We start from the raw sequence: 27,605 nt of genomic DNA on the forward strand, positions 1-27,605 counted from the left end.
GGGTCTTAATTCTTAAATATTAGGTGAAATTAGAAAAACCTTAGCCAAAAATACTTTAAAAATATAGTGATACATAGTGCATAGAAAAACACTTTTTTTTCATGATGTTGTTTTTTATAAACTGTAAAATTAAGTATATTGAAGGCATTTATCTGCCAATTACAGCTTTAATACACTTTCCAATCTCTGCACTGTTAATGCAATAACAATAATTAAAAGTGCAGCACAGCTACAATTACCAGTGTTTTACCGGCAGGAGTTACTAATTAGGTATATAGACCATGCACTAAATTATAGTATTATCAATTGCTTTGGTTTGAGGCAGAAAAAACACAAGTTACCTAGTTGATATTTATAAAGAGAATAATAGAACCCTAAACATAATATACTTACATATATATACAGTATTGATAGATCTATACAGATATCTATTATCTATCATAGAATGTCACTGTTAGCAAATGTATATGTATGCGCGTGTGTTTGTGTATATACACACATATATATATATATATATCTATATATATATAATTGCCTTATTCTGTCTGTCTGTCTGTCTGTCATGCTCCAAAATTGTGTCCTTACGGTGACACAAAGCTGATTGGCCGCTGGGCTCGCCATGGCCCCGCCCCCCCCCACACGGATTGGCCTCTCGCCCCGGCTCTCTGCAGGCCCCGCCCCCCTCACGCAATGCACGCTCGCTCTTGCCCAACTGACATGTAGCTCCGACTCCCAGGTGAGTACACACACACACATCAGATAACACTCACTCTCACACACACCTCACACATCACATCCACACACTCACAACATCCTGGGATATCGCTTGCTTCTACACCGGCTCCGTCACGATCCCAGCAGTGCCAGACATAACCTTGCGATGCTGGGATCTTCACGGAGCCCGTGAACGCTGTTAACCATTATACACATCGGGTAACTAAGGTCCCTTGGTTACCCGATGTGTATCATAGTTAACAGTGTACACCGGCTCACACTCACTCTCACACACACCTCACACATACATCACATCGCATCCACACACTCACAGCATCCGGCGATATCGCTTGCTTCTCGGCCTCGATACTGTGCTGTTGTGACCTTCCAGGACCTGTCGGAGGATCACATGGCCAGAAGCATGTGGTATCTCCGGATGTTGTGAGTATGAGCGCGTATGTGCAATATCGTCAATGTGTGTGTGCGTGAGTGTATGCAATCGGGTGTGTGAGTGTCGGCAGAGGAGCATGGCGTGCTGGAGGAGGCTGGGAGGAGAGAGGCTGATCCTGGGGAAGGCTGGGATGGAGAGGCTGATGCTGGGATGAGAGAGGCTGATGCTGGGATGAGAGAGGCTGATGCTGGGGACAGAGAGGCTGATGCTGGGGACAGAGAGGCTGATGCTGGGGACAGAGAGGCTGATGCTGGGGACAGAGAGGCTGATGCTGGGGACAGAGAGGCTGATGCTGGGGACAGAGAGGCTGATGCTGGGATGAGAGAGGCTGATGCTGGGATGAGAGAGGCTGATGCTGGGGACAGAGAGGCTGATGCTGGGGACAGAGAGGCTGATGCTGGGGACAGAGAGGCTGATGCTGGGATGAGAGAGGCTGATGCTGGGATGAGAGAGGCTGATGCTGGGATGAGAGAGGCTGATGCTGGGGACAGAGAGGCTGATGCTGGGGACAGAGAGGCTGATGCTGGGGACAGAGAGGCTGATGCTGGGGACAGAGAGGCTGATGCTGGGAGGAGAGAGGCTGATGCTGCGGGCAGAGAGGCTGATGCTGCGGGTAGAGAGGCTGATGCTGGCGCAGCATGGCGGATGGAGCACGTTTGGGAGTGGGCAGCATGGCGGATGGAGCACGTTTGGGAGTGCGCAGCATGGCGGATGGAGCACGTTTGGGAGTGCGCAGCATGGCGGATGGAGCACGTTTGGGAGTGCGCAGCATGGCGGATGGAGCACGTTTGGGAGTGCGCAGCATGGGGGATGCAGCACGATGGGGAGTGCGGAGTATGGCGGATGGAGCATGTTTGGGAGTGCGCAGCATGGCGGATGGACCACGTTTGGGAGTGCGCAGCATGGCGGATGGAGCACATTTGGGAGTGCGCAGCATGGGAGATGGAGCACGATGGGGGGTGCGCAGCATAGGGGATGGAGCACGATGGGGAGTGCGCTGCATGGGGGATGGAGCACGTTTGGGAGTGCGCAGCATGGGAGATGGAGCACGTTTGGGAGTGCGCAGCATGGGAGATGGAGCACGATGGGGAGTGCGCAGCATGGCGGATGGAGCACGTTTGGGAGTGCGCAGCATGGGGGATGGAGCACGATGGGGAGTGCGCAGCATGGCGGATGGAGCACGTTTGGGAGTGCGCTGCATGGCGAATGGAGCACGTTTGGGAGTGCGCAGCATGGCGGATGGAGCACGTTTGGGAGTGCGCAGCATGGGGGATGCAGCACGATGGGGAGTGCGGAGTATGGCGGATGGAGCACGTTTGGGAGTGCGCAGCATGGCGGATGGACCACGTTTGGGAGTGCGCAGCATGGCGGATGGAGCACGTTTGGGAGTGCGCAGCATGGGAGATGGAGCACGATGGGGGGTGCGCAGCATAGGGGATAGAGCACGATGGGGAGTGCGCTGCATGGGGGATGGAGCACGATGGGGAGTGCGGAGTATGGCGGATGGAGCACGTTTGGGAGTGCGCAGCATGGTGGATGGAGCACGTTTGGGAGTGCGCAGCATGGCGGATGGAGCACGTTTGGGAGTGCGCAGCATGGCGGATGGACCACGTTTGGGAGTGCGCAGCATAGCGGATGGAGCACGTTTGGCAGTGCGCAGCATGGGAGATGGAGCATGATGGGGGGTGCGCAGCATAGGGGATAGAGCACGATGGGGAGTGCGCTGCATGGGGGATGGAGCACGATGGGGAGTGCGGAGTATGGCGGATGGAGCACGTTTGGGAGTGCGCAGCATGGTGGATGGAGCACGTTTGGGAGTGCGCAGCATGGCGGATGGAGCACGTTTGGGAGTGCGCAGCATGGGAGATGGAGCACGATGGGGAGTGCGCAGCGTGGCGGATGGAGCACGTTTGGGAGTGCGCAGCATGGGGGATGGAGCACGATGGGGAGTGCGCAGCATGGCGGATGGAGCACGTTTGGGAGTGCGCAGCATGGCGGATGGAGCACGTTTGGGAGTGCGCAGCATGGCGGATGGAGCACGTTTGGGAGTGCGCAGGATGGGAGATGTAGCACGATGGGGAGTGCGCAGCATAGGGGATGGAGCACGATGGGGAGTGCACACCTCCTCCCAACACACACACACGCGCGCGCGCACTGCACAACACACCACACACACACACACACTGGGAACCACAAACAACTGCCCTACACAGACACCCACACACAAACAACGATGCACACACAAATATACGCACATACCGCACAACACACACATTGCACAAAACATACCTCCCCCAAAACACACCACACACACACAAACCGCGCAACACACACACACAACGCTACAGACACACAGCGCTCCACAAACAACGCAACACACAAACAACACCGCTCTCACCCCCCGCCACACCCAGACAACCAGACAACACCCAGAACATGTACAGCGCCCTACACAAACACTTGGTAACTACACACAACAACATCTATATATATATATATATATATATATATATATATATATATATATATATATATATAACAAAAATCATACATGAACCACACAATACGTAAATTCTAGAATACCTGATGCGTAGAATCGGGCCACCTTCTAGTGTATATATATATATATATATATATATATATATATACAAACACACACACACACATTTACATTTACATTTGCTACCAGTGACATTTTCAATGTAATTCTTTGCAGGTAAAGTGATCAATATACTTTGTACATAAACTAATAATGCTTCACTGTTGTCATTTATTCCACAACGAAAGAATCTGGTAGTGTATCATCAGAAAATGTCACAATATCAAGCCATGATTTTATGATAAATACTTTTCTTTACACATTTTGGTGAAAAGAAGAAATTAAAAAATCCTCCACAGCAGAAAAAATGAAAGTCAATAAATTGACTATTTTTACAAAAAACAATAAGGGTGTGTGCCCACAATCAGTGTTTGCAGCGCTTTGGATGTAGCGTGTTTTTGCTGCATCCAAAATGCTACGTTGTACAATACAAGCACAGTGGAGGGATTTCTAGAAATCCCGTGCCCACTGTGCTTGCTTTTTCCGCAGCAAACACTGACCTGCGGTGCGGCTTTCCAGACCGCAGCAAACAATTGTCAATTATTTGCTGCAGATTTGCATGCGTCCTCCGTAGGAAGAACACAAGCGAGAGACCACAGCACATTGAACCCTGATCGTGGGCATGGGCAGCTGAGGTCTCCTGTGCTCTCCTGCGGAGGAGACTTGCGGCCCTGCAGGTCACGACCCACCGCGTCCAGGACGTAATGAGTCCTGATCATGGGCATGTACCCTAATTCTTCTAAATACTTCAACATTCAAAAATGGGTGCATGTCCTATTTGCACAATACATTTGCTTATCAAAATGAATGTACCAATAGTGTCAAGAACTGGAGGAGACAAAGAGAAACGTGAGCTGGCCATACTCACTATCAGCTGCTGGCCGCACTATTTCTTGGCGGACAGTTCTCTCTCCTAACATCCACATACACAGGAGCAATCAGATGAGTCGTGACCTCCTGTGCTGTATGAGAGCCATCTCCCCACCAAACAAAAAAGGATCAGGTGATTGCATTCTATCCGTCCGATCCTGACCTCCTCCATCCTAATATGTCGGGTGACAGATGGGAGGCCTCATACACATCAGATGGTCTTTCAATCCTACCAAAATTAGCAGGTTCAGACGACTTTTATTTAATGTACATGTGGGCCCCTAGACATTTTGAAGGGTCACCATTTTTGTTGAAAGAGTACCCAAAGGTTCCCCCCTGATTTTATTTTTCTAAATTTATGTCTAATATGACCCATTTATAAGAGTTTTTTTCCTATTTCAGGAATAACTAGATTATTTCCAAGGACATGCCATAAAATTTACAATAGTGTGGGTCTGATATCTTCGAATCTTGAGGAAAATGGCCTTTGTCCATGTACAATGTCCCTCCTGTCCATCTATAAGCGAATAAAGGGGCTGTGCTGCAGTTCTCTGCCTAAGCGAGAGTTGTGGCCCCTTCACTCTACGAATTGGTGTGGATTCCAACAGTTGGGCCAAAACCATACAGGTGATGTCATAGCCTAACTTCTTGATATTAACATAGTTGTCATCAGATAATAAATGAATGGAGAGTACCCCATGTGTGGCCACCTGTCCACTCACAGCGTCTGTGGCACCAAGTAAAATGTGGTTCAGGAGCCCACCATAGCTGCAAGTCGCAGAGATAGGACTCACATCTATCATACATTTATGAGAAATTGTCAAGATATACCAGAATCTTATGTGATGAGACACCCACATAAACAGTTATTTCCCCCAAAAACAAGTTATTCCCTTTCCATATGACAGCTGGCTGACTTCAATGCTTGGCCTTTGCTCCTTTCATTTTCTACAGGATTGCAGGAAATAGCCACGCACTGCACTCAACAGTTCCTTAGACAATGTATGAAGTGGAGGCCAAACATGCTCAATTTAGAATAGAGCTCCAAAGCCTCAACCTCGAAGTTCCAAGCCTCAATCGGGGTATCCCAAGGATCAGACTCCTAGCAGTCAGAAAGTTTTCCCAAATAATCAGAGAATAACTTTTTTTTAGTTTTTGTTTGAGGGGATTAACCCTATAAACTATGTTGAAGAGTGATAATAAAGGACTGATCTTATTTTAAGTGTGAAATGGATCACATTTAGTTGAAAGACGCTCATCTCAACAGGCATACATAGTTGGTGCACTTATAGAGAGTGTACATCCATAAATATCCACCTCATATATCAAGTCTATATGTACAGTCATAGTCTATTGGATCTATTTTACAACCATGGCCAATGATCAAGCTTTCATGAACACAGAACTTCTTTTGAACATTTGTAGAGTGATTGAACTCTAAAAGTATGGATACAGTGCTTTACATTTTCAGAAGATACCTTCTCTAGTCTCAAAAGTACATTTTACCTGGCTGAAAAATAGACAAGCTTCCATCCGTGTGCCCAAATACAACTTTTCCTTTTTTTCTTGGATGCCAACGGAACAGACAAATATCAGACAGAAAGCTATGTGCCTCCTTGTGAACGGCCACACCACTGTCAGGTCCAGAGATGGTCCAGATATACAGGGGGCCCCTGTGTGATACAAATGCCACCGCATCCCCAGAATTCCAGCACCAACTCAGAGAAGCGGGCATTCCTAGGTGTGTGAATTAAGACAACATATCAGAGCATATTATGCCAAGGATATATATAATAAATCAATTGATTACTTTAACAAATACACGGAACACAGAGACTTTAGTCAAAATGAGAGAATATGGTGTCTCACATGTTACCATTTACCGAATAACATGTAGTCGTGTTACCATTTCTCATCTTACCTTTTGTGCTGTCTAGTCTGGCAACTACTTTCTGTTCTGCCACGTTCCAGATGATCACTAAATTGTCCGCACTTGCACTTGCAAACATGTCTGGGTTGTGGGGACACCAGGAGATGGCTGTGATTGTCTTTTTATGTTCTGACATGATTGCACGAAGCTTAAATTCATTGTACCGGTGATCAAGCTGGTGGAAGAGATTAAAGTATTAGTAAGAAGAGCCGCCGAATGGATAACCTTATTTTTTTGCTTTTGGTGAAGGTCTTGGGAGAAAGACTCCCCCCCCCCCCCATTCATCAAACAGTCTGTATCAAAATTCTGGTGAAAAATTGCATGAAATGAAATACACATTTTTGCAGTTTTTATGCCATTTCTACCAGCTTTTTATAAATGTTATGAACTTAGCAGGAGGGAGCAATGCCAACAAATTCATCATCATTGATACTACAAAAGAGGTGTAAACTAGGACAGAAATGCACTGCAGTGTATTCCTTGTGGTTGCGCAGGGCAGCTGAACCAACCACCAGGATTTTGCTATAAGAAGTAAAGGCAGTTGCATATTGGCACTAGGATGTTCTATCCAACCATACCTGTTGTTGAAAGATCAGATGCTTGGTTGGTGAAATATCTTTAATCAAAGTTGCAGAAATGCAGTGCACCTTTGATTGATGTGTGCAGCGGTGCGGGCCTTTGTGCCAGGTCCTCGGTGTAAATTCACCCTCCTGCGTCTTGTACTCTGTGCCCCCATTTACTGCTGTTGATGGCGCATGCGCATTGCCACAGTAATTATGTCTTTATTGAAATGTCGCCGGAGTCAGCACATGCGCGTACCACAATCTCCGGCTCCATTTTATTGAAGACACTGCGGTGAAGACTATGAGCAGCAGGGGTGAATGAACAGATGAAAAAAAAAATCTGCCCATGCGCCGATGCCGCTCATTGTCTTCTCCACCGTGTCTTCAATAAAATGACGCCAGAGATCGCAGTATGTGCATGCACAAAGTCAGGCACCATTTAAATGAAGACATGTGCATGCACTGCCAGCAGCAGCAATGACGACGTGGCACAATATTTAAATAAAGAAAAGGAGGCATGGTATACAAGACGCAGGAGAAAGAATATACGCAGAGGACCCGACCCACAAAGGCCCGCCCCTGATGCACATGTCAGTCAAAGTGCAGTGCATTTCTTCATCTTTGATTAAAGATATTTCAGCAACCAAGCATTGGATCTTTCGGCAACAGGTATGCCTGGATTCAGCATCTTACTGACTTTATGGCACTGCCTTTACCTCATATTGCAAAATCCTGGTGGTTGAGTCCCTTTCAGACCATTCGCCAAGACTGGTGGGCAAAATGGTAGTCTTGATAAATAGGGGCTTTAGAGCTTCACTGCATGTTAGGGCAGAGTCACACTTGTGTATCGCTTCCGATGCGAGACCATCGGATGTGATATGCTAATGACCCTCCGCTCCCACTCTGCTGCGAGCATAAACCGAGTGTCATGCGACTGTGGTCTGTTTCTGAGATCAGATCACAGCTGCATAGGAGAGGGAGGGATTAATCTTTCCCTCTTCTCCATTGTCAGCCTGTGCATACATCGCACTGCACTTGAATGACACTCAAGTAGAGTCCGATGTTTGTTTTGCACCTATAGACTTGTATGGGTGTGAGGGACACGGCTATCACAGACAATCGCAGCATACTACGAGTTTTTCCTCAGTCCGATTAGGGCTGAGGAAATTGTCGCAGATGTGAGCTGCAGCATTGTCTTACATGGGGCCAAGTGCAATGCGAGATTTTCTCACATTGCACTTGTGTGAGTCATACGCCAGTGTCACTCTACCCTTAAAGACAACCTGTCACAGGGTCAAAAGTGGTCAGTTTGTATCTTATTTTAATTCTGCTGCTCTCCTGACTGTTCCAAATTTAGATTTATTTTTTTTATCTATCATATCGTTCCACAGATATGGGGCTTGGTTAAGGCCATAGAAATTAGCTCTCAATAAGAAAGCTCCATATCTCTGGAATTGTATGGCAGTTTTAAAAACAACAAAAACAAGAATACTCAAGAGGCAGGGGGAATAAAATAAAAGCAAAAACTGGCCACTTTTGTTACTGATGAGTCGTCTATAAATGAATTTATTGCCTTTTTCTCTCATGACTGGATTGAACTCCAAGGAGGATGAGGTTTTATTTGTGGCTTCCAGTTCACATGTTGGCCCCTTATGTGTTACTCATGTACTGAGTCCAACCCTTCCCCCACATAAGAAGTATCACACTTAATATTGGTCTCATTTAGATACTCCCTGTTTGCTTCTATTTCTGCATATTAAAGCTGGTGTCACACTAAACGACAGCGACAACGACGTCGCTGTTACGTCACCATTTTCGGTGACGTAACAGCGACCTTGTAAGTCGCTGTTATGATCGCTGCTTAGCTGTCAAACACAGCAGAAGCAGCGATCATAAGGTCGCTGTGCTACATGTTCAGAGAGCAGGGAGCCGCGCTTAGCGCTGGCTCCTTGCTCTCCTGCAGCACACATCGGGTTAATTAACCCGATGTGTGCTGCACCTACATGTCACAGTTCAGAGAGCAGGGAGCCGCGCTTAGCGCTGGCTCCTTGCTCTCCTGCAGCACACATGGGGTTAATTAACCCGATGTGTGCTGCAGCTACATGTCACAGTGCAGAGAGCAAGGAGCCGCGCGCACTGCTTAGCGCTGGCTCCTTGCTCTCCTTGCTACAGTATACATCGGGTTAATTACCCGATGCATACTGCAGCCACATGTCACAGTGCAGGAGCTGGCAGCAAGAGCGGAGGCTGGTAACCAGCGTAAACATCGGGTAACCAGGGAAAGGGCTTCCCTTGGTTACCCGATGTTTACGCTGGTTACAGCTTACCGCAGCTGCCAGTGCCGGCTCCTGATCGCTTCATTTCGTCGCTCTCTCGCTGTCACACACAGCGATGTGTGTGTCACAGCGGGAGAGTGACGACCAAAAAATGAAGCTGGACATTCAGCAACGACCGGCGACCTCACAGCAGGGGCCAGGTCGTTGCTGGATGTCACACACAGCGACAGCGACGGGACGTCGCTGCAACGTCACAGAAAATGGTGACGTAGCAGCGACGTCGTTGTCGTCGTCGTTATGTGTGACACCAGCTTAAGAATACAGTGGACACTTATGTAACTAAATTAATTGGTTCCCAGATGACCATTGAAATTATTATAACTTAAGACCATAACTCTATGGAAAACAAGTAATTGATCCCAGAGCTGCAAAATGTCAATGAAGAATATTGAAAAATACCTAAATTTACCTTAAGGCTTCAGAAGAGTATATGAAAAATCAAACTGAATAAGGACAGTACTTCCGCGCTACTGTTAGCTATAGTCCCACCACTTAAGTCAGGAGGTGTAGACTCTGCAGACAAAAACGCACCAATAGGAGATATAAGATCACACTTGCCTGATCCTGTGCAGGCTGTGCTTTCCTTACTTGGTTAAGGCCCGTTTCACACGTCAGTGAAAAACACTGACGTTTTTCACTGGCGTGTAAAACACGCACATGTCCCTCCGTGTGCCGTGAATTTCGGCACACGTGGGTTGTCTAAGTTCAATCCGGGCTCCGTTCTCCGTGGCCCGTGATTGCACTTAGAGATTAACTCACCTGTGCACGCTCCCGCTCTCCATGGTGCTGATCGCTCCCGCGGTGCAGCATCCGGCTGGCGATGACCCCCGCAGCAACTGCTTCCGGGTCGGCTGTGTCGTGCATCATGAATATGCGTGACAGTAATGAGCCGGCTCAGAAGCAGCCGGCAGAACGGGCTGCAGAGGACATTGCTAGAGCCGGGTGAGTAAAAATGATTTTTATTTTAAAAGCACGTTTTTTTCTGGCACGTGTTTCACGGACCACACCACTGCGTGGTCCGTGGGACATCAGTGATGCCAGAAAAAATGGACATGTCTCCGTGCGGCAATCACGCACACGCAGGTACGCCACACGGAGACACGTGCAGTGAAAAATCACTGACGTGTGAGCAGACCCATTCATTATAATGGGTCTGCGTATGTCAGTGATTCTGGTACGTTTAAAAAAAAAGCACAAACGTACCAGAATCACTGACGTGTGAAAGGGGCCTTAAGTGGAGTCCAAATAAGAGTATGTTCACTGAAGGACGAGATGATAATAGCGCCTATACAATAAAAGAGGTTAATCCGTGTAATCTGAGGTTCTGACCATTAATGGTCCACAAAGCTGGAAGGTTCATACAGATAAACGCCTACTGTGTTTAATGATGGCGTGTAGTGCATAAATGACATCTCTTCTGCCATTGTTACAACCTCATGTGCTGAACTATACCTGGTGGAATAATGAAACGTAGGGTTACACAGGGTGAGTATGACTAGAGCAGGTTGCAGTAGAATACACCATTCGTTGGTGCTATGCAGTGTAAGATGGCACTCGGTAATATTGGAAATGGCCGGGATGTGTCGCAGAGAACCTCTGCCATGAACCTGGAGTGTTTGCTGGGACTTGTAGTTCCACATGTCTGTTTGGTAACAGGTTTCAGAGCTAGATTCATGAGATGGTCAGAAGTGATGGGCGGGACTGACCATCCACATACCTCCCACCCAGGGGTGTGTCTGGGAGGATATCATGTGTCTGGTTATGATTACATGGCTGTCTACCAGGGTCTTGGAAGGAAACAGACCTGCTGGAGCACATGGTGAGACCATGTGGGGAGTGTGCTGAGACTCCTGAATAGGTATCCCCAGGAGAAGGGGGTTGTGAGCTGACTGGGTGTCAGCAAGTGAAGACCGCCATATATGTCTTCACTCGGATACAGCTGAGAGGTCAGTGAGTAAAGGCTGTGATGCGTGCACTGGGACCCTGTGTATGAAGCCTTGTAGATGTGCCGCCCCGTGCTCGTTGGCAGCCGAGCCGCTCGGGTCCGGACCTTCAGTGGGTGGCTCGATGGTCTCCGGACCCGGGGGTCCCACAGTCACTCCGATCTAAAAGGGGTTGGCGGTTTGGGGACGTAGGTGTAAGGCCGGAGCTGTGTTTAAGTTCGTGACGTCACCCACGGGTTGTGGTGAAGGTGGACACCACCGCTGCAGTTATGGGGCACCCGGGGGAGATGTTGCGCAGCAAGTTGTTAACCCCTCCGTGGGTAGGAATGGTGGCCCCGGGACCCGTTGGGGTATGGACGGTGCAGGGAGATGGGCGGCCGGAGGGCACTGATGTACTCACTATTAGTAAACACACACGAGTCTCTGATAAACCAAGGTGATGGTGGTCGGTGACCGCAGCTGGCTGCAGTCTGGTCCCCCACCCGGTTGGTGGTCTCTGCCTTTCTCCTGCACCTGTTTGAGTGATGGTGGACTACCTGCACTTGCAACTACAGGAGTCCGCTCCCCGACTTGTGGTCGCCTAAGGAGCCCTTTGCCCGCAGACGCTGGCCCGTGGGATCTCTCTGCCGTGGCGGTGGCTTTCTATCCCCCTCGTTGGGCTGTTGTCTTTAGTCGGGACTTTGGGTAGGACAGAACCTATAGTCCTGGCGGCAATCAGTTAATTAGCTAGCCCCCAGTAGCTTCTGGACCTAGCTTCAGGGTCTAAGTACCCCCCTTTGTGCTCCGGTTTCCGAGTCGGTTTTCCCGGTCGGTACCGGCGGGCCACTACCCTGTCCCGGTCCACCGCGGTTCCACCGAGCTGTCTTCCTGGATCCTGCAGGCAGAGGCCTCCGTCTGCCTCCTAGCCAAAGGTACCCGGGCTCCTACTCTGGCACCTGTCAGTTAGTTGCAGACCTGAAACACAAAGGCCTTCCTCCACTTAACTTCACCTCCACTCTCTGACTCTCATACTAACAGACTGACTACTATTCCTGCCTCAGGCCATCCGAACTCCTCGGTGGGCGTGTCCAACTGTCTGGCTCCGCCCACTGGTGTGTCCATCAAGCACTGAGGGGGGTGACTAGGGTTTAATGTTTGGCTGCTGTCATCTTGTTATGGGACTGGTGTAATGCGGGCCCTATCTGTGACTACCTGGCCCGACCAGGGCGTCACATAGATATACTCACTATTGGAACAGACAGGGGATAGTGGCATGTTCCTGTATTAAATGAACTGTAACAGTGGTTTATGACGAGCTTGAATAAACCACATGGATAATTTACTGTGATAAAGTGATCCTGTGTGCCTCAATGCCGCTGCCAGCCATGTGTCCCCAATACATTCGCGGCGCAGGTTATCACAAAAGATAGGAAATGTTTGGCTATAAGCCACTTACCTTGTGCTGTGCTATACGTGGAGACTTCTGTCTGCTGGTACCGTGAAGAGTGAGGTTGCGGCAGCTGCACGCTTGGAGCTGGAGGCCTGAAGGTGTAAGCAGCGAGCGTGATAGCCTAAAACGCTGGTTACCAGGGGTCTCAGGCAAAAGCGTACCTGTCAACCTAGTGCGTGGAGCAAGGGGAGCGAGTAGGTGACATCATGCAGCTCGGGCTATGGATGCCCGTGCTAGGAAAAAAGGAGGTATTTCCTAAGCTTTTCGAAGGCAAGATGGCCTTCTTCCTCAGGGACCCGCCTGCTCCCCTTGCTCCACGCGCTAGATTGCCAGGTACGATTTCGGACGAGGCCCCTGGTGACCAATGGCAGAAGAGATGTCATTTATGCACTAGACCCCATCATTAAACAGAGTAGGCGTTTAACTGTATGACCGTTCCAGCAGTGTGAACCACTAATGATCATAACCTCAGATTACACTGATTAACCTGTTTTATTGTATACGAGCTATTATCTCGTCCTTCAGTGAACATACTCTTATTTGGACTTTATTAAAACCAAGTAGGAAAGTACAGCCTGCATAATATTAGGCAAGTGTGATATTATATCTCCTATTGGTGCGTTTTTGTCTGCAGAGTCTACACCTCCTGACTTAAGTGGTGGTGGGACTCTAGCTAACATTAGCGTGGTAGTACTTATTCAGTTTGATTTCTCTTTTTTGACAGATCTGGACACGGACTCTGTCCTCTACCAGGGGCTAGCCCCTTTTACATTTTTATGTAATAGGAATTTTGTTTTTTGTGCATTAGTGGTATTTTTTTATCATATGAAAAATCAGCTGATTTTCATCCATAAAAAAATGGTGATTTTCATCCATATGCCATCCATGCTTCAGGTTTTTACATCCGCGCATCCGTTTTTTACATCCGTGTGGCATTCGTATTTATACATGAAGATTTTAAAATTACGAGAACAAATAGTTTCCTGGGATAATATTTACAATGTATCCATAAAAATCAGATACTAATGGAAGTCTCATCCGATATACGGAGGAGAATAGTGCACACTACAAAATGATGAAAAAAACTACCGTAATCTGAACAGCTGCAGTCAATAACACCGGTCAGCGTGCTATCTGATTTTAACGCGGACAGCACACGTATGCTCTTCTGGATGAACCCTTATACAGACAATAAATACCTAATACAGACAAAACATGACTTTATATAAAAATCCTACGGAGCTGCTTTCTTTTTTGCAGAACTCGGTTCTCATCCTGGCACAGAACATGTATTACCGTACTGTACAGCATAGAGGCACCATAAGAAAGTCAATCTGTCCAAACACTGTAATAATAACGTTGTTTTCCCACAGGAATATACACCTTATTACCTGGATCTTGAAGCCAATCAGATGCGAGTCCAACTGGCTGGTCTAGGCAATAAAATTTCTGCTTCTGAACAGTACGTAGTGGACGTAAGGACACTTATAGGCCATGCAATGCTCCTTTGAGACGGTAAATAAGTAAATAGCCTCTTCGAGGGTTTTTGATCCCCTGTTTGAGGTCTATCACCCAGGTTAATCAGACCTCCTGCTTTGCCCTGATGAAGGGCAAACACCTTGAAATATATGTCTGGAAATGGAGTGTGCTGGGTTTAGCTTCTTATCCTAAGTCATGTGGCAAGTCTATTTAAAGGTATTCTGTCACTAGGTTTTTGCTCCCCCATCTGAGAGCAGCACAATGTAGAGACAGAGACTCTGTTTCCAGCGATGTGTCACTTATTGAGCTGTTTGCTGTCAGTTTGATAAAATCAATGTTTTCTCTGCAACAGACCTAGCAGTTATACAGAGCTCATGAATATGCTGGCCTACCTGGCAGCAGGGCAACTAGTCCTCTAATAATGATCTACTGCTGTTTAAATAGTGATTTTATCAAAACTACACTAAGCAACCCAGTAAGTGACACATTGCTAGAATCAGGATCTCTGCCTCTACATTATGCTGCTCTAAGATTAGGTGGCAAAAACCTGGTGACAGATTCCCTTTAAAGGGTTGATATTGAGTTTTCAGGGTGCGTGCCCACGATCAGTGTTCGCTGCGTTTTGGACGCAGCAAGCTTTAGTACAAGCACAGTGGATGGGATTTCTTGAAATCTCGTGCCCAATGTGCTTGTTTTTTCCGCAGCAAACACTGACCTGTGGTGCGTCTTTCCAGACGGCAGCATGTCAACTGTTTGCTGCGGAATCACATGCGTCCTCCGTTGGGAGAACACAAGCGAGACACCGCAGCGCACTGAACCCTGATCGTGGGTATGAGCAGCTGAGGTCTCCTGCGGAGGAGACATGAGGCCCCACAGCTCCAGGACAGAGCGTCCAGGACACAGCGAGTCCTGATTGTGGGCATATGCCCTTAGATTGCTACTCACGATAGGTGGCAGATTTCCCATCCAGATTCACTTGTCTGTGGCACTTAATATTGCATGTACTGTAGTTTCATATTATAATGATCCAGGAAAGGCCATTTTGTATTGCCACAACACAAGCCTAAAACCACTGTAACTTGATTACATCAAAAAATGTATAAGAGGCTGCAAAATGGGTTATGATAACATAAATCTAAAGTAAAATAGATAGAATATTGTTACATCTTAGAATTCTTACATTTTTTCTTTACTTACTTGGTAAACATAAATGGCCAATGTGGCACAATAGGCAAATCTGTCTCCACTAGCGGCGCAGACATCTTTGTTCCATGGCTGGCACCCTGCAGCCAACAGTCCGACTTGCTTTACTTGTGACATCTTTGTCTGGAACAATATAATTAATAGACTTTACATTCCCACGAAAGTTGTGCAGTTACAAAACATATGTGTCACTACAGGGAGAAAGGAGTATAACGAGGCAAGAAAGTGAAAGGCGGTCAATGTAATACAATGATACGGCAGGTCCGCCAGTCACTGGTAACACAGAGACAGTAAAGGCTGCTTTCACGCCTCCGGTTTTTGCAGCGCGGCTCAATCAGACTCAAAAACCTATGCAACGGATGCGGCGAAAAAAACAAATCCGTTGCATACGTTTTTCCATGCGGCCCGTCCGTTTTTTGACAGATGCGGCTTGATACTGAGCATGCGTAGTGCAAAAAACGGCATCCGGACGCCAGATGCGTTTTTGCCGCAGGACGCCGCATCCGGCGCCCATAGGCTTGCATTGTACATTGTGCCGCATCGCGCCGGATCTGGCGCAATGCGGTTTTTTCGCCGCACAAAAAAAGTGGCAGGCAACGTTCCATCTGGCCGCCGCATGGGCTAAATATGCTCCATCCGGCAAAAACTGGACGCAACGCAAGGCCATGCGGCACAATACGGCGCTAATGCAAGTCTATGCAGAAAAAACGCAACCGGCGGCAAAAAAAAAAGAACGGTTGCGTTTTTTCTGCAAAGCTCCGTATTGTGCTGCTCAGCAAAAAACGGATGTGTGACAGCAGCCAAAGAGAAGTATCCTACTGAACCATATAAGCAGGGATTATTACCCAACCACGGGCAGCATGGATCAGAGGCTGAGTGCACGACTGCAGCCTGGTATGTTTGTCTCAAATACTGCGGGTTGCAGATTAAGTATAGTTTGAAGAGCTAGTAGAGGACCACAGCCAGATACGAGACCGGTGCCTCCCTCGCCGGCCTCTCCCAGTGCGGCTCCGAGTGATTGGCAGGTCTCTCTCATGTGTGTACATAGCCGGAGACCCGTCATCACTTGCAGCGGAGGGAAGAGGAAGGCTATTGCATGTTCTGTCCTCCTTTCTGGACACTTTTGATCTCTTGTAAATATTTTAAGAGCCAAATTTTGATAATGAAAATTAAATTGTAAAATCTAGCCTATTCTTTTACTTTAAGCACAAATGACCAGGCTGAAGGTTACTGTTATATTAACCCCCAAATAACTGGAAAATACAATTTTATTGAAGTTCAAGTAAAAAAAAAAAAGACTATCAAGATGGGAGCAAATTATTACATAAATGATGAACATGTCATCGATGGGGTATTTTGGAGGGTATCAAGTACCCAGTTACCAATCAAATGTAATTGTTTAAAAATAATAAAATATATATTTGCTTAGTTGCTATCTACAGCACCGATCCTTTTTTGGGATCAGATTTTATGCCTGAGGCTCAACATAATAATATATGGTTACCACAAGTGAAAACATACTAGACAAAATCGGCACAAAAAAGTCCCGAGAGGAAAACCCCTTCATATGACATCAACAGGCACTTACACAGGGCAGGTCAAGTAGGGGACTATGTATTTTTATGATAGCATGGGACCATTTTTATTGTGGACATCATTTTAACCCTTTTTGAAGGGGGGTTGTCCATTGTCAGGAAAAATGTTAGACGTCACTATGTGTGACTGCCGACTACCTAAATTGTGAATCTGTGCAATGAACACACGATCATAATTCTTCTGTATTCATGGTGCGAGTGGACAGTCACATGACTGTATATATATATATATAAGTGATTTGTATACTTGTGGTCACGTGACAACTAGACTTATCTGCTTCTCTCAGACTAGTTGGCACGTGACCACAAATATGCAAACCGCATACATGCAGTCACATGACAGCGCATCCGCATGGGGAATACAGACACAATCCTTTAATGCACCTACGGTAATTCATTATTTCATTTGCACATTTTTGAAGTTAACTTTACTTTGTTTTGTCTGTGTGTAATTTTTTTTTGTTTGTTTTTTTTATTGTTTCACAATGTGATCGTAGTTTTTCTATTTGATGTTTTAGCCTAAATCATCATTTGGAACTTTTCCAAAATGTCACAATTTTTTTGTGTAATTGTACTCTGGTACCCTAGTAGAGTACAAATCTGTCTACGTTTGTATTTGTGAAGTTGAAGACGAACATGCAACATCTTAGAGGACCTACAACTTTTGTTTTCTAATAAGGCACATGTGCCGCTCCTGAATACATCAGGGTGCCACAGGGAACTGCATCCTTACCCAGGGTGCAGGGCTCACCCCTCCCATGGTTCCAGGTACCCAAGAAACCGATGTCACTCCCATCTGCACCACAAAACCCAATCACCTCTCTTCAGACACTGCCAGACACACCAGGGGGTTGGACTAACTGGAAAATGGGCCAGCCACTTGGGGGGAACTGGGCAGACTGTTAGAGGGAAACAGTGGAGAAAAGAAGTAGGCTCCAGAGAGAGAGAGAGGAGCTGGGAGAGTGAGCTCCTGGGGAGCTAGGGAAAACTGGTTGGGTCGCAAGCGGTGACTCGGGCCCAGAGGAGTAGGGGACCGGTAGCAGGGACATTGGACAAGGGTGTGAGGGACGTAGTCTTGGAGGACTGTCGGCACCAGAATGGCCCAACAGAACTGACCGGTACCGAGAACGACGGGGTACAGGACCCTAGGTCAGGAGCTGATTCAACGTCCTGACAATTCACCTGAAAGGGAGAGGATCTTCAAGGACTTCCCTAGATGCTCAGAGGTTGAGAGCATCAGCACAACGAGGGGGACAGGGGTGTTTCCAGACACAGTAACCCACTGAAGTCCCAAGTGCCAGCCCTCAAGAGCATGGCTACACTACACATAGTGAGCAGGGCCCCCAACAGCTTCAAGCCACGGGGACCACCAATCGACAATAAATTGTGCACAGAGGCAGGCTCCGAATCATTAAGACACCGATGGGACCGGAAACTTGGACGGGCTCCCGGCAGCGGCAGCTGTACACAGAGACTTTGGTTTACCTACAGTGTGTGTGTCTCCTTTCTAAACCTCATCCAGCACCACGACTACCCACAGTGAGTACCCTGGTCCCTGCACCTTGTCCTCCCAAAGCACCAACACCCTGAGCCTGGGGCCTTCCCTACTTGCGGAGGGACTGACACCTTGCTGCTTCATACCATGTGCCCCGGTACTCCTTCCAGCAGCAGCGGTATTCCCCTTACCACAACCCGCAGGTGGTGTCACAAACTTATCCCCTGTAAATACCCTCTTTTACAGATCAAAGTGTCCGCCAAGCCGGGTCCGGACCCCTCGAGCCACGACAATCCCGGATCTAAGCAGCCCGACTAACACCGTGGCGGCACACACAAATAAGCTAAATGGCATAAAAAAAAAAAGCAGCTTTGATTTTCTGCAAAATTCATTCACCACAAGACGAAAAAGAAAAAAGCCCTTTTATTAACGCTAGATATCTATTTCTACTTTTTGTGATAGTGCCTAGATCAGTCTGATGCCATGAGATTGCTCCTATTTATAGTAAAATGAAAAAAAAAAAAAACATTCGTTAGTACTTAAACTTAAAGAGTTAAATCTGTGATAAAATAGGAATCTAAGTAAAAAAAAATCAGTTTGTTTTTTGTTTTAAAAAAAAGCATGGTATCAGCATTTGTGACATTGTAAGATAGTGGTAGAGATGACTCACTGTGAGATCTCTGGGGACATGGATTTAAAGCTGGGTTCACACTAAACGACAGCGACAACGACGTCGCTGTTACGTCACCATTTTCGGTGACGTAACAGCGACCTTGTAAGTCGCTGTTATGATCGCTGCTTAGCTGTCAAACACAGCAGAAGCAGCGATCATAAGGTCGCTGTGCTACATGTTCAGAGAGCAGGGAGCCGCGCTTAGCGCTGGCTCCTTGCTCTCCTGCAGCACACATCGGGTTAATTAACCCGATGTGTGCTGCAGCTACATGTCACAGTGCAGAGAGCAGGGAGCCGCGCTTAGCGCTGGCTCCTTGCTCTCCTGCAGCACACATCGGGTTAATTAACCCGATGTGTGCTGCAGCTACATGTCACAGTGCAGAGAGCAGGGAGCCGCGCTTAGCGCTGGCTCCTTGCTCTCCTGCAGCACACATCGGGTTAATTAACCCGATGTGTGCTGCAGCTACATGTCACAGTGCAGAGAGCAGGGAGCCGCGCGCACTGCTTAGCGCTGGCTCCTTGCTCTCCTTGCTACAGTATACATCGGGTTAATTACCCGATGCGTACTACAGCCACATGTCACAGTGCAGGAGCCGGCGCTGGCAGCAAGAGCGGAGGCTGGTAACCAGCGTAAACACCGGGTAACCAGGGAAAGTGCTTCCCTTGGTTACCCGATGTTTACGCTGGTTACAGCTTCGCAGCTGCCAGTGCCGGCTCCTGATCGCTTCATTTCGTCGCTCTCTCGCTGTCACACACAGCGATGTGTGTGTCACAGCGGGAGAGTGACGACCAAAAAATGAAGCTGGACATTCAGCAACGACCGGCGACCTCACAGCAGGGGCCAGGTCGTTGCTGGATGTCACACACAGCGACAGCGACGGGACGTCGCTGCAACGTCACAGAAAATGGTGACGTAGCAGCGACGTCGTTGTCGTCGTCGTTATGTGTGACACCAGCTTAAGGGTAAAACTAGGATGGAAAGTTCGCTGAGTCAAGAAAATGTTTTTTCCCTGTGGGCACTTAAGAATCACTAGTATTATGCAAAGAAAATTACCGTGCATTTATTATTTCATATATTCAAAAGTGAATTTGAGAATAACAAATTTTAACTTTTCATCAACACCGGCCATTAGAACACCCAATGTTGGCATTCTGTGTATAGGTAACAGTCAGCATCTGCCTATAACACCAGGGGCAAGGGGCGCTGTACCAATTACTTACTGTAACGGGGTGCCAGGGGTGCCTCGGGGGTTGTAGTCGTGGCCCCATTTTCTATCAGGCTAACCCCCGGCTCCGCCGTCACTATTGGGACAGGAGATGGCTTGGTGGGGCAGAGTGTGGTGATGCAGAGAACGCTGTCAGACGTATAAAGACTTTGCAGACGACGGTCAGTTGAATCAGAAGGCACGTTTATTGCACACATCTTCACAACAGTGGCAGTAAGCGGATAGCGTCGTTTCACAACTCCTGATGGGGGGGGAAAACACCTCTTCTTATAGTCTCCTCTCGTGGGGATGTGCCCGGCTACTCTACTTCACCTGGGCTCCCACTCCGGCTACCGCAGACCTGACCCACTCAAACCTGTTTCACCATAGAGGACACTTTCTCTTTCTCTGTTCTTCGTACGCTGCTCACTTAGCTCCCACACCCTGCCCCCACTGCTCCTTCTCTCCTGTCCCAGACTCGACTGCCTCCTCACTCAAAACCTTTTTCCTCCAACACACTCTCTCCCTCCCCCCAAGCTGCCGGCTCCACCTCTCTCCTGCACTGTTTGTATGGGGACAGCCGTCCCACCCGGCCACTAGGGGAAACCACTAAAACAGTATAAACACAATTTATCATTAACATTAACATTACAACTTTCTCTACCCCAGCATGGGGTATCTTCAGGGGGGGAAAACTACTCCTCTTTGTAAGGGGACCGTCCACCCCTTACATTCCTCCCCTCTTTTTGCCTTAGCCTCCCGGCAAGGCCCGCACCTGCAAAACACAAACTTAGCAGCAAAGTCACTTTTATAAAAACCTTAAAAATGTTCACATAAAGGCACACTCAAGGTGCGCACAAGTCCGGCGCCCGGAGTCCTTCCAAGGGAGCTCCCGGTCTTTGCAGTAGGTTTGCCCGGAGGCCGTTACAGTACTCCCGGTCTTGGCTGGTCTTCTGCCCGGAGGCTCTCACAGCACTCCCGGTCTTTGCAGGCAGGGAACACAAACAATAAAGCCTCCGTCAACATCACGGAGGGGAGTCCTTGCCCAGTTCAGCATCAGGCTCCCTCCGGGCTCGGTACCTTGAACGTTGTTACAACTTTAACTCTTTACCGGTTCTTCTCCATAACTCCGGTATTTAACACAAGTATGTCCACCACCTCCGGTCGCTATGATTCACTCGGGGTGGTATGCACGCTGCCATTCAGCCCGCTGAGCCCTCACATAGTCGGACAGGGATTGGCCTGGCAAGCGGTGTAGCCTCCGGAACGGTTCATAGTTGATCGGGGGCTCTACCTCCTCTGTCTCCGGTTTGGGCTCCTCAACCCCCGACGGGGGTGATGGGGTAGCTGAATGTGACGGCCGGGGACTACCAACGACGACCACCGGGTGTGTTACCATACTCTGGTGGGTCGCTAACACCGCCGGTGTCCCCCTCTCCATCTCAGATGCCGGTCCGGCAACTACTTCGGGCGTTACCGCCAGCGTATTTCTCGGCCGGCAAGTCTCAGCCAGCACCGGTCTCTGTTGAGCACGTCTCCGGTATTGACACTCCTCCCACTCAATCTCTTGTTGCCACTGTGCGGCCTCTTGCTCGGTGGGCATCCGGGTCACCCCCACGGCAAAGAGGCCCCGGCATCCCACTTCTCTCCGGAACTTCACCTTTTCTCCCGGGTACAGAGTATGAAGGCGTTGTGGCAAGCCCTCAGTGTCCAGGTTAACCCGGTTGTAGAAAAAATGGTCCCCGGTCTCTTCGTCCTCAAGGAACCCGTAACCTTCAGCCTGGTTGAATTTGACCACAGTGCCAACGGTACATTGCCGATCAAACTCCTCGCTAAGGGGACCGGCCATCATCTCACGGGCCACGGTCTCGGCTAGTAACCTCTCCTGCACTTGGTCGGTTTCAGGCGGCGGAGACTGTCTTCGAGTCAGGGGCGTCGGTTTCATCGGCTCCCAAAAGAATCCCCACTCATCTTCTTCTAACTCCGGAGTCAGAACTTCTGTGGGGACTGGGGGACCCACCTTGTCTGGTGCAACCACCTCCGGGCTCCGGAGCGGTGATCCCAGGGTTCCGCCTCCCGGTCGTAGCTGCGCCTGGCAGGTGGCCCGGACTTCAGTAGAGGTTTCACCGGTCGCGGCATCCCAGGAAGTGACCCACGTTACTTTTGTGGGCCGCTCCGGACCTCCTGGCACAGCCGGTAGTTTAATGGTAAGTCCTTCCTCGGCTGCGGTCTGCTTCGGGCGTCCTCTGCCCAGGCTGGTTGCTACCAGCGCGCCCACTGCAGCTCGCTGTTTTCTCTGGGTATCCATCTCACTCGAAATCAGTCTCTGAGTTGGCGCTTCTTGCAGCCCTTCTTGTAATGGCGCCGGGGACAGTGGAGAAGCTGGGGAAGGTGGAGGCGGGCCTTCTTTTCCCGTCTTGTATATACTCCACCCCCAGTCTCACACATCAAATCAACCCAGCATAAGCGACTCTTCTTTTTTTCTGTACTGCCGCCCTCTTCACATGTTTTCAGCAACATCTTAGGGCCAGCACCTCCCCTCTTTGGACGGCGTACTCTGTACTTCTTTTTCTTCGCCGGCCAGCTCACGGTTCTTCTTTTGGCGCCAATCTTCCGCGCACCCACTGTGTTCGTGAAGACTGCGGCCATCTTAGCGCCATCTTGTGCCCGGTCCAATGCCTTAGGCACCACTTGTTCTTCCCAATATGGAACCGAGACCCTTCGCCAATAGTCCGGATCCTGCCGACTACGCCACATGTAACGGGGTGCCAGGGGTGCCTCGGGGGTTGTAGTCGTGGCCCCATTTTCTATCAGGCTAACCCCCGGCTCCGCCGTCACTATTGGGACAGGAGATGGCTTGGTGGGGCAGAGTGTGGTGATGCAGAGAACGCTGTCAGACGTATAAAGACTTTGCAGACGACGGTCAGTTGAATCAGAAGCACGTTTATTGCACACATCTTCACAACAGTGGCAGTAAGCGGATAGCGTCGTTTCACAACTCCTGATGGGGGGGGAAACACCTCTTCTTATAGTCTCCTCTCGCGGGGATGTGCCCGGCTACTCTACTTCACCTGGGCTCCCACTCCGGCTACCGCAGACCTGACCCACTCAAACCTGTTTCACCATAGAGGACACTTTCTCTTTCTCTGTTCTTCGTACGCTGCTCACTTGGCTCCCACACCCTGCCCCCACTGCTCCTTCTCTCCTGTCCCGGACTCGACTGCCTCCTGACTCAAAACCTTTTTCCTCCAACACACTCTCTCCCTCCCCCCAAGCTGCCGGCTCCACCTCTCTCCTGCACTGTTTCTATGGGGACAGCCGTCCCACCTGGCCACTATGGGAAACCACTAAAACAGTATAAACACAATTTATCATTAGCATTAACATTACAACTTTATCTACCCCAGCATGGGGTATCTTCAGGGGGGGGAAACTACTCCTCTTTGTAAGGGGACCGTCCACCCCTTACATTACTACCAAAGGGTTTCCGTGTTCTGTGAAGCCCAATCATACTGTATATTGCATTATACAAAATAAGTGGGAAGACGATTGCAGATTTAAGTCCCCCATGTCACTGGTGTGATAGACACCCTGTGGTGTCCGGCTGCAGAAGGTTGCTGCCTTTGGCTGCACAAACTGCTCTTAGAATTCCATTCCCACCAAGGAAGACTCAATGTATCTTCCCTATTAGGGTTAACTCTTTCCCTTTTGGAACCTGCAAATATCGCAGCAGTTCAGCTGCAAATCTTCATCCCCACTCCCTGTGTCTATATTTACATCTGCACCTCCCCTTGGTTTGTTGCCAGTGATAGTTTACTCCTATACTGTCCAGATTGAAAGCAGTCGTCTTGACATCTCCTGTGGTAACACATTGTTGTATGTTGCTGTCATTCTCCCAATGTCATCTTGCAGATACCGTAAGTTGTCCTTAGGCATTCCCGTTTGATTACCCTGTGAGTTCTTTAAGTCTTTGTTGGGCTGACTAGTGCTTTTCCTGTCCGGTCACTACTGAGGGCCTACATCAGAATCAGCTAGGGCCAAGGTACTGTGACTCCCTGGCCTATCAGGTCGTCACAGGGTATTGTGCAATCTGCCCTTCTGCACAGTATCCACATCCTCCTTGGTTACGGGTCCCTGACCTTTTGGTGTTGCTAAGAACAAGCCAATTAAAAATCACACCAATGGTTAGCCTGAAGGGAATAGGGCCGCCCACTTGGGGGGTTGGTTAGGGAGGGTCAGGAGTGTCAGGAGTAGTCAGTTGTGGAGTGACTCTCAAGAGGAGAGATCACAAGTCAGTTGGAGGAGGTTAGGAGCTGGGCTCTTCGTGTACTAGGTGGCAGACGTTGGTTTGGGCCTAGTAGGAGCTGGAACCCCGGTCGCAGGGGATCGTGTCAAGGGGCACGGAACTGCCAAGGAGGGCAGCCGGCGGCCTTGAGCCATCTCCGGGCAGGAGACAGGGCACGGCATGGTACGTGGACCCTAGGCCGGGAAGTAGCTTCAAGCGTCCTGGTAATTCCCCCGACGAGGGCAAAGTCTTCAAGATTCGTTCTCCACCCGCTCCAAAATCAGGCTACTAGCGCAACAAGGGGGATAGGACTTTCCCAATACACAGTCCAGAAAATCCCAAGCGTGAACCCTGAGAGCAAGCTCACTCCGGGACCCGACTAGTTCTATACTACAGGGGCCAACAAGTAAAGAAAGTGCCAAGGGAAAGGTCACAGGCTAACAAGCAACACCATCAGGCACGGGATCCAAGCGTACTCCCTCCTGCTACAGCGGTGGTCAGAATTTCGGTTTACAAGTTGTCGGTGTCAGCGTTATAGGACTGAGTGAGTACGCAGTGACCCTTTCCTCTCCAACGGCATCCCCCTCGCACCATCTCCGAGCCCCGGGGCAATATCCCCCTACCCACGGAGGGGTTAAACACCTAGCTGCCATTCCACCGCCATTGGGCGCTCCCAACAGCAGCGGTGGTACTCCACCTTACCACACACCGTGGGTGGCGTCACGAACTCTAAACACAAACCCCCCTGTAAATACCCCCCCTTTTATTTTGAGTGACCGCGCGACACTTCTTGGGTCCGGAGACCCCTCGAGCCACCGCGGATCCGAATCCGAGTAGTCTCAGCTGCTAACGCTGGGGCGGTACAGTATTCTGATTGGTGTACAGGTGCGGAACCTATCTAGGGATGTCAGGGGAGCCAGGGGCCAGCTGTAGGTTTTACATGGGGTCTCTATCTTCCCCCTTCCCTGGTAAGAGTTTAACTCCCCCCGCCCTTTGTTGTACATCTAGTATTCCCCCATACCTAGTGTGCCACCCCAATAGGACTATGAAATTAAGAAACCAAACAAAAAGGCTTCATAAAATAAAAAAATATAAATTTGAATCACCCTCCTTTTCTCCCCTTTAAAAATAAAGAAATAGAAAATCATACAATCATATTTGGCATCACTGGATCCATAAGAGTCCAATCTATAAAAATGTAAATATTAAATGGATACTGTAAAAGTCGTAAAGAGAAAAAAATTGAAACACGAGCCTTGCAATTTTTTGGCCACCATACCTGTATTAAAAATGCAATGAAAGCAACTGTCAGTACAGGCTGACTGTTCACACCAAGTTCAGGTTCTTGGCGCATCATGGCAGGCGCAATCAGTTAAATACATCGTACCACCTGCTTATATTCCCAGCTATCTCCGTTCTTCTCTGTCTCTATGAAGCAAGAGCTTTCAATCAAAGGGGGAAGGGGGGGGGGGAGAAAACAAGCAGGTTGGTAGATGCACATAAATGCACAAAGTGCCTGTACTTGCTTTGAACAATCCTTCTGTGCTGATAGAGTCCCTTTAAAAGTATTCAAAACATGGTATGTACCCTAAGGCCTCTGCCACACTCACGTGAAATTCACGCACGTGCCGAGAGACACGTATTTTCCCTGCGTGTTGCGTGCAGGTAAGTACGTGTCTCTGGTACGTGCGTGACACGTGTGTTCTACGTGTGCTATCCGCGATAGCACACGTAGAATCGGTAATTATTATACTCACCTGGTCCTTCCTGATGTCCGCGCTGCTGTCCGTGGTGCTGATCCTCGGTCTCCAGCCCTCCCGTCTCCCCGCTGCTGCTGCTGCCAGGCAGTGAAGTGAATATTCAATGAGAATAATGAGCGGCGGTCGGCAGCAAGAGGCAGCAGCGGCAGAGACAGGAGGGCTGGAGAAGGTGAGTTAATGTTTTGTTTTTTTTTCAATGACATGTGTGTTTTCTCCGGTGCGTGTCACACGGGACCGCATCCACACTACACCCGTGTGGTGCGGGTGCGGGCCGTGTGACACCCGTGCTGCCGGTGAAAAAACGGACATGTCAGCGCTTTCAAAAACGCACACACGTACAAACGCACACGGACACACGTTCCGTGTGGTTTTACGTGTGTGTGCCTGCTACAATAGGGTAGCATTGGTTAAAGTGTCTCCGTGCCGCCGGTACGTGTAAAAAATGACAAACACGTGCCGGAGGCATGGATGTGTGGCGCAGGCCTAAAATTGTATCCAGTGCACATCGTTAGGTCTCCATGAAAAAAAACAAGTCCTCACACAGTTCCATTGAATAAAAAAATGTAAATGTTATGGGTAGCAGAAAATTTGGACACAAAACCAAATTTTTTCAATTTTTTTTTCACCACTTAAATAAAAAAAAATAAATACAAAAATCATGTGGACGTTCATTTTCACCTATAATAGATGACATAAAAACAAAACCCCAAAACAGTGGTGTAAATTGCATTTTTATTTGTTAGGGGCACTTTGCACACTACGACATCGCAGGTGCGATGTCGGAGGGGTCATGTCGAAAGTGACGCACATCCGGCATCACACTCGAAATCGTAGTTTGTAAATCCTAGATGATACGATTAATGAGCGCAAAATCATCGTAATCGTATCATCGGTGTAGTGTCTGAGAATTCCATAATTACGCGACTGTGACAGGTACAGGTAGGTTCCTCGTTCCTGCGGCAGCACACATCGCTATGTGTGAAGTCGCAGGAGCGAGGAACATCTCCTACCTGCGTCCTGCAGCTCACACCGGCTATGCAGAAGGACCGAGGTGGGTGGGATGTTTACGTCCCGCT

General features: G+C 48.8%; 1 protein-coding gene across 1 annotated transcript in view; it reads right to left on the bottom strand.

The window, feature by feature from the left end:
• The window catches only part of WDR17 (WD repeat domain 17), a 148,783-nt gene that overhangs the window by 109,402 nt on the left and 11,776 nt on the right, over window positions 1–27,605 (bottom strand). The window contains 3 exon segments of the mRNA XM_075347191.1: window positions 6,141–6,371; window positions 6,556–6,739; window positions 15,512–15,640. Coding sequence (XP_075203306.1) covers window positions 6,141–6,371; window positions 6,556–6,739; window positions 15,512–15,640 — 544 coding nt within the window.

The sequence above is a fragment of the Anomaloglossus baeobatrachus genome, chromosome 1, assembly GCF_048569485.1.
Source record: "Anomaloglossus baeobatrachus isolate aAnoBae1 chromosome 1, aAnoBae1.hap1, whole genome shotgun sequence".
NCBI lineage: Eukaryota > Metazoa > Chordata > Amphibia > Anura > Aromobatidae > Anomaloglossus > Anomaloglossus baeobatrachus.